This window comes from Malaya genurostris, chromosome 2 (assembly GCF_030247185.1).
Source record: "Malaya genurostris strain Urasoe2022 chromosome 2, Malgen_1.1, whole genome shotgun sequence".
Taxonomy (NCBI): domain Eukaryota; kingdom Metazoa; phylum Arthropoda; class Insecta; order Diptera; family Culicidae; genus Malaya; species Malaya genurostris.
This window is the reverse complement of record NC_080571.1, coordinates 112,833,171-112,849,907: the sequence shown is the minus strand read 5'-3', so window position 1 is coordinate 112,849,907 and position 16,737 is coordinate 112,833,171. Positions and strand designations below refer to the sequence as shown.

General features: G+C 37.2%; 1 protein-coding gene across 1 annotated transcript in view; it reads right to left on the bottom strand.

Annotated features, from left to right (window-relative positions):
- Positions 1-16,737, bottom strand: part of LOC131428770 (homeobox protein 10) — a 154,700-nt gene that overhangs the window by 114,860 nt on the left and 23,103 nt on the right. Inside the window, exons 2-3 of the mRNA XM_058592815.1 lie at positions 13,667-14,744; positions 6,072-6,257 (exon numbers count right to left, since the gene is read on the bottom strand). Coding sequence (XP_058448798.1) covers positions 6,072-6,257; positions 13,667-14,744 — 1,264 coding nt within the window. The remainder of the gene's footprint in view (positions 1-6,071; positions 6,258-13,666; positions 14,745-16,737) is intronic.

Below are 16,737 nucleotides of genomic sequence, written 5' to 3'. Positions count from 1 at the left end.
AGGAGCCGCCGCCACGGTCAATGGCGAGCGCTACCGCGCCATGATTAGCGTTTGGTTGTTCCCGTTACTTGAAGAGGAAGACTTGGACACCATTTGGTATCAACAAGACGGCGCTCCGTGCCACACAGCCAACGCTACGATCGATCTTCTGCGCACAGTCTTCGAAGATCGAATTATCACTCGAAATTCGGATGTCATTTGGCCGCCTCGGAGCTGTGATTTGACGCCGTTAGACTATTATCTTTGGGGGGCTGTCAAATATAAGTGTTATGTGGACAAGCCAGAGACAATTCAAGCCTTGAAAGACAACATTCGTGCAGCCATAGCTGAAATAAAGCTGCATACAATCGTACTGCAAGGCCAGCCGAGGCAACCATTTGAATGAAATTATATTCCACAATTAACCGGAAGGATTGTACTTTAATATGAAATATTGCATGTTTAAAAAAAAGTTACATGGCGGACCCTGTATATACACACTTCAAACCGACTCTCGAACTGGGCATTTTGAAATGCCGAAGTTTATCTGCAACACGACATTTTGCTGATTGTTCAGTATTTTTTTTTGTTTCGATTAAAGAGGTTTTAACATTGTGGTCATTCACCTCTTCGGGCCAGAAAAGTTTTCTGACCCTATGTGCGGGGTTGGGAATCGAACCAAGGTGGGCAGCTTGAAAGGCATCGACTTACCCCATCACGCTATACCCGTTCCCCTTGATTGTTCAGTAATCCACATGCTCTTTTCCGAAATTCGTTAAAGTAATATGCTTATATCTCAGTAAAGCGCGTACTTTTGCCGAAGTTTGGCATAATATTATGCTGAACTTGTCAGTAAACAACAAAAATACCGAAATCAGCAAATCGGTTTGTCAAGATTTCGAACAGTGGTTGTCATCTAAATCCTCTTTTCGATTTTTCAAAGCCCCACGTCGCCATTGCTCTCGGAGCTGGAAAACATTGGAAAAAGGAAAACAGATTTTTTATATTTCGTGACAAGATAAGTGAAATAAGAAAACTATCTGCTTCGCAAATATAATTATTAATATCTACTTATTTCTAGGTAGGTGCGTTGAGGAGCACTAGAAAAATTGACTTTAGGCGTGAAGTTTTCTTTTTTGTATGCTAGATTCAAATGAACATAATAAAACACCAACTTTCTCCAACCTTTGTGACTTATTTTACATACAATAATAAAGATTCCAATTCCACGTTCGGTTACTGAAGACTCGGCAATTCATGACTCAATCCTGATCGCTTTTGCGATCTAACAGTAAAATTTTTGCTGACAAGTTCGGCATTAATTGACAGTAATACATTTAGGATTGCCGAGATTCTCAGTAATTATACATTTTGCCGAGACGATTACCGAGCACTCGGCTGTGCAAATCTCGGCATTTTTGTGCCGAGATTCAGCAATAAAATTTAAGTGTGTAGAGAAGAATACCTAAACAAGCGCCAGTAGTCCTTCTTTTGATCCCACGAAGATGACACTTGACCAGATTTAGCATCCGCAAAACCGGTAATGAAGTAAACGATGTTGTTTTGTTCCGAACAGGGAAAATCCTCCAAACTCACACAAACTTCGCCCAATAGAAAAATTCTAGATGATAATGAAGCGCAAGTTCCGGCAAATAGGTAAAAGTATGAAAAATCGACAAAGATTAGAAGAATTTTGAGTTCATTCTGCGGACATTTAGCCTAGAAGAGGAGTTTGAATACACAAAGTTTGCGAAAACATAGCTAATATATGTTTATAAATCTTTTTAGAGAGTAGATAAATTCAAAAATATTCGAATTAAAAAAGGCATTTTTGGTTATCATTATTGTGTGTTGCGTTTTTCTGCTTAGACTTTTATAGATGTGAACTTTCGATTATTGTGATGTGTTTATAAAGATTTTCTTGGATCTCACAGTTCTGTTTGAAAGTAGTAAGTTTCGGGTGTCATTTTGTGCAGAGTTGAGTGATAAACGTGGAAACCTCTTGTTGATTGATAGAAGAGAAAGTAAGGAGTGTATCGAAAATAAGCTAGCCACATACATTTGTGTTGTACGCATGTATTTGTGATGGTTTTTTATGCTCAGATCACAGCATACTGTGCGTTTGGCTGTCAGCTTTCGTTTGTTTACTTGTGTGTGCGATTGAGATTCTGCGTTTTCAAAATGTCGCGTATTGAAAAGGAAATGAAAATTAAGGTTCTGGACACATGGCTAAGTGAGAAGGGTATTACCAGGCGAAAATTGGGGAAGCGGTTTGGAATTCATCATGCCAGTGTTAAAACCATCATTAATAAGTTTGGGGAACATTATTCTTTGGATGAGCTACCAGGAAGAGGCAGAAAACCCGGTTTTCCAACCCGAAACTGTACCATAAAGTGGTATCTCTAATCATGAAAAATAAATCAATGTCAATACGTGATTTGACCAAAAAGCAGGAACGAGTATCGGAATGATCCAGCGTATCAAGAGGCGAAATAACCCGAAGACCTACAAGAAGCAAAAAATCTCGAAACAAAGTGTAGAACAGAAGAAGCGAGCATCAACAAGAGCCCGGAAATTGTATTCGCGCCTTTTGCAGTGTCCGGATGCATGCGTTTTGATGGACGATGAGACTTATGTAAAGGAGAACTCAAAAAGCCTTCCAGGTCCACATTACTTTACTGTCGTCGTTGGGGGCGATGTGAGCGATGCGGACAGGTCGATTCAAGTGGAGAAATTCGGTCGAAAGGTACTGGTATGGCAAGCAATATGTTCCTGTGGTTTGAAGTCAACCATTTTTTACACTACCTGCTGCCTTTGTATAAAAGGCATAGTACACCTCCACGGTTTTGACTGGATTTAGTGTCAGCTCACTATGCCAAAACCACTCTCAATTGGCTTCCGGAAAAGGGTATAAATTTCGTTGAGAAAAATATCAATTCACCAAATTACCCTTAGTTTCGACCCATCGAACGTTACTGGGCAATCGTAAAGAGGGTCTTCAAAAAGACTGGTTAGGCAGCTGGGAACATGCAGGAGTTCTAAAAAATTTGAGCTCAAGCGTCCAAAAAATGAGATGCAACACTTGTCCGGAACTTGATAAAGAGCGTTCGATCAAAAGTTCGGAAATTCGTGAAGGATTAACTTAAATTTTATCCGGTTTTCATTATGCTCAAGTTTAACCTCGTACAATAAAGGATCAATTTTTAGTTTGAATAAAATATCATTTTTTAGCATAATTTGAAAGAAAAATTTGTGGATAGCTTATTTTCGATACACTCCCTGAACAAAGAGAAACCGTCACTTGCTCTTACGGCCTTCTGAAAAATCAACCAAGAAACGAGCACACGCTTGTCGGAAACTGTTGAATTTTCTCTGGGATAACAGTTAGATTTGCGGCTCAAAATCATTTCACCAAAGGCCGTTCCGCCGAAAGCCGGTTCGCCTAAAATGTCACTTTCGTTGAAAGGGTCATTTCACTGAATCGTACATAGTATTGGAAATGATTTGATATAAAATAATTGAAGATATAATTATTCACGTTTGTTTTGTTGACCTTGAATCTGGAATATTTCCTTTGTAAAATAACGGACAAACTAATTTATTCGTGTTTAATTCCGACAGCATTCTCTCTTAATTTTTCAGATTGATTTATGATCCTCAGAGTAGAATTTACAGGAAAGCTAGTATACTTTATTAACTACTAAGCATTAAAGCATTTTTTGGTGTATCTACCAGGCAAGTTTGTGCGGAACTTTTCCGTGTACTGAGCACAAATGAAAGCGCAAATTTCTTATGCCGCTTTGCATCGTTTCAAACCGTGTGTTGTCTGAATTAGCTACCGCTGGTTCGAACCTAACTAAGGTTGCTTTTAGAGTGAACGCGATTTGGGAAGCGAAGCGAAGCGTTTTGATGCGGAGCACTGTTATCGCATCGCTGTCACTGTGACATGTTTGCTTTGATTGACTGAAACAAGCTCAGACGCGCGTGCGGACGCCTCGCAAAACGCATTCACTCTGACAGCATTCTAAGGTTGTCAGAGTTATGTACAAAGTCAATGCGATGAATTGTCATCTCATCGCGTTCACTTTGACAGGTTTGGTTTGATCAAATGCAGCTAGCTCGACGCTTCGCGTGACGCTTTCACTCTGACAGCACCCTTAGGTTGATGTCAGAGTGAGCGCGGAACGCGGATCGAAGCGAAGCGATTCAATGCGATGTACTGTTTTCACATCGCATTCACTCTGACAGGTTTGCTTTGATCAAATGCAACTAGCTCGCACGCGCGCCTAGACGCATCGCGTGACACTTTCACTCTGACAGCAAACTTATGTCGTTTTCGCTTGAGAAAACTGAAACTGACCCAGGGTAGTTTCATCAAACAAACACTTTTCACGAAACTGTGTTGATTTCGTACTTAGCAACGGGGGTTTGAGCAAACCTGATATAAAAATCAGGTTCGAAACTGACTCGATTTTCAGTTCAACAACCTTAAAACTAGGTTCGCAACTAGCTTTAAACAAACGGTTTGACAGCAGTTAGGGTGGAAACTGGGTTAGGTTTGGTATCAAGCGAAAACGACATTATTCAGAGTGAGCACGTAACGCGAAGCGCCATGACGCTCGTGCTAGCTTGTTTCAATCAATCAAAGTAAACATGTCACAATAAACGCGATGCGATAACAGTGCATTACATCAAAACGCTTCGCCGTGCTTCGAAAATCGCGTTTACCTAGCTTTAAGTACCGGGGTAACGAGACTGTTACAGGTTTGTATACGAGAGGCCGCCGCTTCGGACGGCAACTTAAATGCAATATTACATGGCATTTACAATTGTTTAAGGGGAGGGTAGAGTTTAACGGATGAATGTTTTAAAGCTATCGTTCAAAAAATAAATGTTTTGCATAATAAAAATTCTTCGAACAACAATTTGTAATTTTTTAATGAAAAAGTATTGACAAATACGCACGATTTTTCCCGAAAAAAATCGTTATAAAACATTTCAAGAGTGTTTTGGAGCAGAACTCTTGGACCTGTGCGCCAAAATTTTCGCAGTATGAGATAAGTAAAGATTTTGTTCCGATAGGCTTGAAAATTTGCCGCAATTTATATTGATCTACAAGGCTTTAACAACTCAACTAAGATTTAAATTACAACTAAATTTATACAAATATGAAGGAATCTGTTAGTATTTTACACTTAATTCTAAGTTTTGAATATGTACATGGTTATGAAGTATCCAATTCAACTTCAAGTTAAGAAAAGAATGACCACAATGCCGTTTATTATATCAAAACAATACAAACGTTGTAACAATTATACTGTTTTGCAATGATGAGCATTACGTATAGTCCAAATAAAGTGTGACGACCAATCGTTTATTTGCATATATCATGCAACCATTGACATAGATCACATGTTCACCTTTATATATTTTTCGAGTACATGATATTTGTGAAATGTAATGATTGTGGAATGTGATGATGTGGTCTTTTCAATCTGGTCACATATTCAAAAGTTAAACTTCCAGATTAAATTGATAAAATCATAACTATACCCACAAATTACATTATTTTTCCACAGCGAAAGTAACAATTACAAATATCTTCATTCTTCGACCTATCCCCAGCGCAAAACATTCGCAAAGGACGACGACACTATGACGAATCGAAAATGGTTGTTCGACTTTTAAATGAATTATTTTTCTATTGCTGTTTTAATGTAATACAGTGAAACGATGTCTTTGTAATGTATATACGGTTAATGAATTTTTAGCTCAAGAAATATAAATGGATAATGTAGACACTCCCGAGGTGTTCGTCAGTAGACTCTCATCGACCGTAGCATTGATATGCTTCGTTGGATAATATCTCGGAACGGAGATTTCCATTAAATTCAATAATCCACCAACTAACAATCGAAGATGCTTCTTGGCGATTTATACATACTCATGGATATGATAAAAATCGTAACCAAATTATGACATGAATACGAAATCGAAATCCTTTACCCCACGGCTGGGCTATGAATCAACTACTCAAACTTTCGCACCATAATAATTAAATTTCCGTATGGAGGGTGTGTGTGTGTACTCACTTGAACCAAGCCGCTCCCGCCATGCTATCGGATTCGTAACCAACCCCTGCAGGCCAGGCCAGTAAAGATGTGTCCGGTCCACCAGTGGTCCCGAGTGCGCTTTCAGTGGAGCACCGTGGCTTTGAGAGAGATACTGAGCCATGTTGGCGGCGGCAGCGACGGCTGCCGTGAAGCGAGGCATTCCACCTGTAGAAATGATCAATGGATGAGTTGCTGAATGAGTAATTTTTAATCAATTTCATAAGTTTTTTTTTTGCTTTCAAAATAGACAATAGTTTATATGTGAAATGTTTGAATTGTAATGCCATTTACCTTCATTACACAATTTTAGTTCATGCTTCGTTAATATTATCAAATGTAGTTTTCAATGGATTACGGTCTGATTACGTCAATACGTCACTGATGGCATAACTAATTGAAAATCCCTCTAGCGTTCAATAGAGGTTGGTAGCTATTATACTTTCAGCGACGCTACTTTTGGAAAATTAGAAATAATGGAGAGTAAGAAAATTCATGTGGCCTTAGAACACTAGTTTTTACTTAAAAACAAACACTGTTCAAGCGAAGTTATAGATTGAAAAGCATTATCCGGGCTCTGCTTTAACCATAATTGACAGGTATGCTGAACTGAAACATGGTCAAACAAGGATGATACACAACGCTCTGGTCATCCAAATAAGCCTGTTGATCCGGAAACGGTCTCAAAAGATCATTCCATCTTAATGGAAAATCGAAAAATGAAATAGCCGGAGAATCGCAAAGGACTTTGGCTCATTTTGTTCTCCGGTTACTAGAATCAAACAATGGAGGGAGAAACCGAACACGGCATCGGAAAGTAGTAGAATTAAGGTTTATTTTCATTTTGTAGTTTCCCATCATGAAACACTGAAGTGCCGCTCATCGCGTTTTTATTTATAACTAGTTTTTGAAGAATCAGTCGTACGATACAACTATTCGTGATTTCTTCATTCTTCTACTTTCCGATGTCGTGTTCGCTTTCTCCCTTCCTATTTTGGTTTCAGTGTAACCGCAGAACAAAATGGGTCAGGTTCCTTTGCGCAACCCTGCACACTATTATCTTACATAGTTTAACGTACTGCCCATAGTAAACCCTTAAGGCCTTTCACTTTATTGTTACATGGGAATGATGCAGATCAGTATCATGTGTTTGTTTTAGTTTATCCCTGATGTATTCCTAAATCTATCTTTTCATTTTGATATTAATTGTTCATTCGTTGAATTGTGAATTTACTTTACTGATGCTCTATGTTGTTGGTAATTACATTAAGAATGTTAAAAACAGAATTTTCAAGTGGGACGGGAATAGCGTGATGGGTTAGTCGTTGCCTTTCAAGCAGCCCACCTGGGTTCGATTCCCAACCCCGCACATACGGTCAGAAAGTTTTTCTGACCCGAAGAGGCGAGTAACCTTAAGGTTATAATTGAACCTCTCAAATCAGAAAAACTTCTCGACCCTACGATATAATGCAAGATAGTCAATGGTCTTACCCATCATGCTATACCCTTTATTATCCAGTTTTCAAGATAATGAGTTCTAACTAAACTCATGTTTAATGCTATAATGTTTCTAATCGGTTCCGTAGAGAATCAATAAATTAATTCCAAATAACCATTTTTCAATTTTTCCCACTGTAATTTTTTTCTGATCTAATAAAAGCACAGTTAATTTTTTTTATATCTATACACTATGAATCAGCACACAATTTTCCTATATCAATGCTTAGTGATACAAGTATTTCATCAGAACCGCAGCCAACATTAGTACTGAATAAATTCGCACTATGTGATGAACAACGAAAGGCAATTTCGATACCGATGCCAGAGTGAACGCAATTTGCGAAGCCTCAACACGCGCACTTGTTACATTCATGTCAAACATGTCATAGTGACGCGATACGATAACAATGCATCGCACCAAAGCGCTTCGCATTGCTAGTCGCGTTCGCTCTGACAGCAATATTAGGTTGCTGTCAGAGTGAAAGCGTAACGCGAAACATCGAGGTACGCGTACGAGCTAGTTCCATTTGATCAAAGCAAACCTGTCAGAGTGAACGCGATGTAATAACAGTACATTGCATTGAATCGCTTCGCTTCGCATCGCGTTCCGCACTCACTCTAACATCAACCTTAGGGTGCTGTCGGAGTGAGCGCGTAACGCGCGTGCGAGCTTGCTTCATTCAATCAAAGCAAACATGTCACAGTGAATGCGATGTGATAACAGATCATCGCACCAAAACTCTTTGCCTCGCTTCGCAAATCGCATTCACTCTGACAGCAACCTTAGGATACGATTGGCGAAGCGATGCGAAACATTTTTATGCGACGAACGCATCGTATCCACTTAGTTTAGATTGCTTCGATCAAATGGAGCTAGATTGTGACAGCAACCTTCCTAGCATCCAACATTGTTTACCATCAAAGATATTTGAGAAAAAATTTGCCATTTCTATTCGTATTCACGTCAATTCAATTATGTCTCTGACACTACCCACCCGCTTTTTGGTCCCAAATTCATAGAATCACGTTAACAATCACATTCTAAATCCATTCATGTATTATTGCTTCATACATTGCTGAATTATTTCTTCTGAATAAATGTAGTTAACGTGTAGATTTTCCAATGCTTATCATTGAAACTATTTCACTGTAAAATGTTAATGCTTCTTGGTTTCCTGGGTAATTGTTGCAAAAAGAAGGCCAAATTAGAGGGAAACCAATTTTCGGTAAATAATTTTTTTTGTAAAGGAAAATATTAAAAATTTTCAAAATTTGTACTGATTCAGGATAAAGGAGATTGAAATCTATGAAATCAGTTTTGAGATATTTTATTGCTTTCTATGAAGTGTATAAATCTAGGGTAACGGCCCCAGTAGTCATCTCAGCCCCAGTAGTCATCTCATATGAAAAAAAGTTAGAGTGAGATCTGCTGTCTCTGTTCGATAGATTGACTTTAAGGGTAAGATGAAAATAGGTGCAATCTCTTCGAGTTTTCGCGTCGCTATAACATTAGTATTGAACAATTTTTGAACATTTTTTTCTGCGGTATTGCTACTTAGAGCCAAACAACAATATCCGATTTTATCACAATTCGTTGATCGAAAATCGAGTAATCAGTACAATAATATTGCAAGCCTTCTAATGAGATGATTATTGGAACAATAGCCCTATTGCTATTGTTAGAAATATTGATATATCTACGTATACCTTCTAAATTCACTTTTTATATTTTTACTTTAGGGTTAACTCATTTTTACAGAAATTAAATGTGTCAGTGTTAAATGCACATAGAATGCAAACTAAAAATCGATCAATTAATAAGAATGAATGAAAATAAGAATATATATATTCATCTCATATATTCAAACCATAAGTCATAGTTTGATCTGCTGTCTGCTCGACCCATTGACTCTAGGAGTGAGATGAAAATAGGTGCATTCTCTTCGAGTTTTCCAGCGTAATCATAACAGCAGTATCGCACAATTCGTTGATTGATACCCGAAAACATGACTCTACTAATGAGATGACTATTGGTACAAAAACCTTAGACAAGGATTAGAAATTGAAAGTATAACCATTTTACTGGAATTTTTCAAATTTTCTATCAACGGTTCGGTTTTTCTTTTTCATGTTATGACTTCGTATGATATTTTGACTATTCAAACAAATAGTTGTGTTTTAAACTACTAACAACCTGGCATCCTTACTTTTCAAAGCTTTAAAACTAATATTTTATTCTAACTAGCATTCGAAAACTCAATTCCATTATATTGAAAATATTTCGAACGTTTACGTTTCGAAATCTTCTGTGTCTTAATACATTTTTCATTCTGCCTTTGAGACTCTTTTTTAACTGAACGAAATATTTCAATATATTGGAACTTATCGTTTATATAAGCAAATTGCTTAAGCCACATTGTATTGAAATATTGCAGTTAAAATTTCATTGAAAATATAATACCGTATTAGTTCGAAATATGTAGAAGTGACTTAAAAATATCCATCAAATTAATAATTTTCTTAATTGCAATGATTACTTTCGCAATACTGTTCAATTGGGTTGCATTTTGAATTGTGTTTCATCAAATTGGGAGTAGTAAAATAACTATCCCGTATAAGAGAAAGTTCATTTTGATTTTCTTCACTTCCGTAATAGAATAACATAGCAGTTATTCTACGTAAAATAGTTGTGATCGAATTGTCCTGAAGATGAAGGTATAAAACTGCGAATCGTTCGTCAGTTACGTAAAACAAATGTTCTCAAAGCAACGATTGATTAAAGAAGCAATATTTTAGTCGAACTGATTTCCAGTACCTGTAAATGCAAATTTTCATTTCTGTTATTGGATACTGATTTGAAGCTAACAAACTGCAAGTTTATTTTAACTTCTACTACATCTACATTAAAATGCGCTGTCATTTCGGTACTTGAAATTGATGGGATTCAGCGTTAACTTTAAGAATTTTGAAAAAAATATAAAACTACGAATACTTCGAACGGAAGATTGCTCATTCGCTCGTAGACTGAAGTAAGCTTTCCAGGAATAGCACTCTCCCCAGTAACTGAAATCAATGGTAAACTTTTGAAAAAAATAATCATAACTACTGCTATCATGATTCACAAGTCTCTGATTTTAGCATAGAAAAATAAAATCGGTACTAACATGTGATTAGGGCATATCGTACAAAACAATGTTACAAAATATAATACTCATTACTCGGCTCTACAAATTTCTTTTACACAATAATCAACAAAATCTCGTAGATAGAAGCAGCTCAGTATTTATATTCTGCGTTGCCAAAATAACCCTGATTTGGCATATAGTGAATTTCAACAGTTCGATAGTTAGGAAACGGGTATAGCCCACCTGGGTTCGATTCCCAACTCCGAACATAGGGTCAGACAATTTTCTGGTCCGAAGAGGCGAATGGCTTCAAGGTTAAAACCTCTGTATGTATTCTACATATAAAAGTTCGATAGTTATTTTCAGACAATATTTTTCTAAAGAGTACATGTTTCGAATCTTTTGACAGAAGAATAGTTATCGAACAGTCATAAACATCCATGTTCTCGAGAAAGGATATTTTGACAACGGAAAAATTACTACGAAGAAAATAATTAACCAAAGCCAATTTTTTTCATCATCTGAATTGAGTCATTTTAAATCCATGCTACTTCTGGTTAACTTATTTTTTTTTATTTTTATCGTTAATTTTTTTTCAATTATCAGAAGTCAATACATAAAAAACATCCAAATAACATGGGGTCGCAACGCAACGGTTCCTACGATATTCAGTTTCAATTATTGTTTGTGTAGTGCTGCTCCCTATACCTACTTGACAACCTTCAAACCTGATTCTGCTGCAAATTAAAGTGGCACTATTCATACGAAGTTACCTGAAACTCATGTAGAGTTTCAGATTTACTAAGCGGACGTAAAAACGAGCGAGATGAAATACTAAGTGGCATAACAGTTCAATATGAACTGCTATGTTCTGACAAGCCGAAGAAGACAGGTAAAGTGTATAATATACACAAATTAAAAAAAAAACAAAACAAATGTGGTTCCTAGTCAAATATCTCAAAAAAGATCTGGTTAACCGCAATGTTTGTTAGGAAGAAGCTTAAACAGTATGTTCAAACGAATTTCCCTACTTATTACGATTCTAAACATTCGTGAAATCTTACCAAGATAAGGTGAATTTTAAACATGGGCAAATCACGTAACCAGCTTGCGGATGTTAAGCGTTCATGAATAATAAAATATATGAGAACATTGTCATTCTTAATTAATTAAATTTCTTAAATTTATTGCACATATGTCCTCTAATAATTGTTTAGATTTCGATGCATAACGCTTTATATATTATTCAAATTTTATAAGTGAAATGAAATTGTATTTTAGGAAATTCAAGGTTTTATGTTTTTGATCCATTCTATTTGATTTTGTTTTTGTCGATTACCTTTACATATACATATTTGAATAACTGTACATATTATTGTTGTCAAATTTTCAGAAAAATACTATTAAAGGGGGAGTAGGGTCTAAATGATGAAAAAAAATCAGAATTTTAGCGATTTTTTTTCAGAACTATCGTTTAACAAAATAAATTCAAATGTTTTGTATAGTAAAAAGCATCATTAGAATAACATTTTGAAATTTTTTCGTGCAAAAATATCGAAAGAAATAAGTCGGTGAAGTGGTATTTTTTTAGACGCTTCTTAAAAATCATGATTTGCGGTGTCCACTGTATCTCATCGCAGACTAATCAGAAGCCTGCAAATCAAAGCAGCATAGTTAGAGTAGAAGTTTTTCTAGACCACAACGTTTCGGTTTGATTTTTTTTTGATTCTTTTTTTTTTATTTTTGGTGGTTGTTCAAAACGAAAACTGCGATTTTTCACGAAAAAGTCCGCCATTTTGTAGCTGTGAAACCTCCCCAAAGTAACAAACAACGAAAAGGAAAACGTTGGGGTCCAATTTTTTACATGTAGAAAGTGTATGTAAAATTTGAACAAAATTGGTGCAGAAGTTTTTGAATGACGATGGACACAGACTTTCAAAACCTGCTTTCGAGAAAAACGTCTTTAAAGTTTTTTGTTTGCAAAATCACTGGAAACAATTTATTGCTCAAGGGAGCCCGTAGGGTCTAATATTTTCCAAAAATCATATTTTATCTTTTATAATATGTTATAATGAAACATTTCAAAAATGTTTTGTCAAATTTTTAAGTCAATCGAAGCAGAAGTCTTGGGGCTATGTGCCGAGCTCTTACTTCTTCGCAGTATGAGATAAGCAAAGATAAAGGCCCATAACTTGTTGAGTTTTGTTCCGATAGGCCCCAAAATTTTCACAGAATATTCTTCAAATGTTTTACTATCAGGAAATATAATGAAAATAATAAATGATTTTTCAAAAGTGTTAGATCTTACCCGCCCCTTAATGGATTTGTTTAAAGCAAACATTTTTTTTTGTGAAATTATGTAATTAGTCAATTCAAAGCTAAATTATCAAAAACAGTGTAGAAATACAATGATTCGAATTAAGGTATGTGAGAAAACGTATGTTCTAATGACCTAGTGTATATTTGTGTTTCCTGTTATTAGAATATACAGTTTAATGCTATTTCCACAAATATGATTATAGATTATATATGACAGCTAGCAACGTTGTCAGTATCACTAATTTCATTTGATTGATAATCTTCGTTCTTTTGATTGATAATAATTCGTTTTGGTTGATAATAATTGACCCAAACTGAGCTATACATTTTTAACCCAGTATGGTCTTCTTAGTGATCATTATTTTAGAAAAAATTTTATAAACTGCCGTTTACTACCGTTTTGTCCGCATTTGGTGCTTAAAATTTTGTAAACATTATTTGACACAGGCTTTACTCCTTCAAGGGGAAATGTTCTGACAACTTCTGCTGGGAGTGTTGCATATTTTTTCAGTTTCTTATCAATCCAAGAAGAAAACTATCTCACTTTTTAACAATCGTATAACTACTGATAAAAATTGCAACTTTTAATGTGCTCAATTCAGTTATAAACAAACCACACACTACAATACTAACCTCCTAAGGCATTCAACTGGGCACTGGTTACCGGCGGTGGTCGAGACAGTATCGTATCGATCCCGTGCGGATTCGGTGCTCCACCACCACCTCCATTGCCTCCCATCACTCCCGTTTGATGGGGATGAGTTTGTGGTGGAGTGGTCTGCATTGGACTGCCTCCCTGGGCCTTCATCTCGGTCATCGAATGAAGCGCCGCTAGGGGCGGTCCCAAGAAGCTTAACTGCAACTTGTGATCCAACATGTCGGAGATTGTGTGCGATTTGCCCTTCAAGTGGTTGTTGTTGATCAGATTATTGTTGTTTCCGATTGCGGAACAGTTTTGATTGTTCGGTGTGTAACCCCCACTGACTGGTGTGAGTGCTGGATTGTTGACACCGACGTGCGTCAGGTTCTCGGGACTTCGTGATCCCACGCTGTCGTTGTGGGGACTGTGATAACCGACGAGATCGTCTTTGGTTTGACTAGAGTACGATCGCGAACTGTCCACCGGGCTGCAGGTATCCTGACGCTTATCCCGAATATCTGAACTATCGGAATTGTAATTTATCCTGCCGTTTGGACTGTTTTCGCGACTAAGAATGTCAACTTCGTCGTCTTTGTTCTGCTCGTTAAAATTCAAATTCTCCTGACTGTCCGGATAGCCTTTCTTTTGATAACAGTATGATTCCAAATTCGTATCCCTCGTAGGGCTGGAGTTTCCAAGGTATAAATTCACAGGGCTGGTATCATTGCTACCGCGGAATCCATGCGCCAGATTTAGTAAATTGTTTCCATTTGTCTGAGGTAAGTGCTGCTGAATCGGTGCCGGATGTACATTCGTTGGATCGTACGCGGATGGATCACGAAACCCAAAGTTGTTACCAAAATTGAATCCATGCGTTCCAAGCAAACCAGGTGATCTAAACGCCGCCAGGGTAAACGAGTTTGTTGCACAATCCGGACGAGAGAATCCCGCTGAGGACTGCTGCGGAGTGCCACCACCGTAACCCGTTGGTACTGTTAGTGGCCCGGTTTTTGGGCTTTCGCCGCCCAGATCTGTCAGAAAATGACTACCCAGATTGACAGATTGAAAAAACTAAGGAAACACTTCGAGATTGCCTAGTCACTTCGGCAACAAATCACTGATCTCAGCCAAACCTGAATATTTGCATTCAAGAAGTAATTGTATTTTCGTCTACTGTATTCTTCTTTGCACTTGCAATAAATCCACGATTACGGGTTTATCTTCAAAACACTGTACCTGATCTACGAATAAGAACACACCACTATTTAATATGCTTCACTAATCCACAATCAATTCGACCGGCGCGTTTATTTCACTATTATTACCCAATCGAAAACGCGCGTCCGAATCACTAGGCCCAACGTAAACGAATGAATTCAAAAGAAATTGGATCCGATTCAACAACACACCGGGAATCGATTTCAAATGACTCGACTTTTGGTACTATTGTTGCGTTTTTGTCATCCTGTTCAATACCCCGGTAAACTATGCTCACAACGGATGTAACTCCCTCTCACTCATACACTTGCTTCGAGCTGGTAAAACTCCGTATCAACACGCATTTAATCGTGACAACACACAATAATCGTTGTCAATTATGCTTTCTTCTCTCACCGCTATCTCAGCTCGCGCGATCCGTTGAACCATGAGCCAAACACCGAAAGAGTCGCGTGCTTATGCTATGCTCAATGCTTACTGTATCTCACAGTCTCCGGAAAGATGGCTTTCCCATCCAGCATCGAGAGGTTCGAATTATTAGTATGTGTGATACCATTCGTGCATAGTAGAGAGAACAAGTGTTGAGCAGCAACGTTGAAGTGTTTGTAGTGCCGACGGCAAGCGAAGCGTGAAAACGCAATGTGCATAACGCTCCGCCCATCGATTAAAAAAGGATAAAAAGGTGGGGCATATAAGCACCAACACTCGTTCAAGCATTTATACTGGCAATGTATTGCTTGTTTGAAAACGGAGACACCATGAAACTGGATGGAGGGACCAGTCAATGTGTAAGTTCATTATTATCATGCTATCTCCTTCCAATTAATGGTCTCCCCGTAGCAAAAGAAAAGCAGCGCACGTCGAATGGTGAAATGAACCCATTCTTGGTTTCTTTTACTTTTTACACTTCTCACTGCATGTGGAATTTCATTTTATAATAATCTTCCATACAATGGTGAGGAAAGATTCTATTTCACATTAGTAACTCCCTCGCGACCACCCAGCCTATCTGCCACAACCTACGGGTTGCACAACTCGAACCATGTATGTATGGCAGAGGAGAAAGAGAGTTAATGTACTTCTCTATTTTCGATTCGTTTTTTTACTCATTTTCTATACAACGCAATAATGATCTTCGAGATGCTCGGTGGCAGATAGTGGATGGAGACCTAATAAAGAACTATAATTTTGTAATTTCTATTGTATGGTTTCACGAAACCGGTAGAGTGAACAAAACTAGAAAAAGACGTCACCACGACGAGAAGATTAGTAAAAATTATCGAATAAAAGTCTCCACGAAAAAAATTCCTAACTAAAATATTAATGCAAAAAGTTTCCTTAGTACAGATTACATTTGTTTGTAAGTTTTAGAAATATTGAAATCTATAAATTAATGAAAAACTAAATCCTATTTTTTAAATTTTGTCAGCAAAATTGTGTATCGTATACTTGTCATTCTAATTTTAAAAACCCTGCCTTTTCAAACAATTTTTTTGCTTCTACAGTTGAAAAACTTCCATACTTAACTAGTTGAACATTCGTTATTTTGTTTGGATGTTGGATGAGTTTATATTCTTTAAAGCATTTTCAACAACCAAACTGCAAAAAACGTCATGTCTCCCGTTTCTTAACCTTTGTCTGACGCCGTTTTTTTACTAAAAAAACAAATCAGTCAGAGTTTTTCAGAATGCTACATTACTATGCGGAACTTGAACTTCAGTTTGTACAGATTTCACAGCCGATTCGCATAGCTTCAGAGCTATTAAATGCATTATTATTATTTATGTCGTTTCTTTATACCCGGCTTTAACCTTTTCGGTCATTCGCCGGCCAATTACATGAAGAG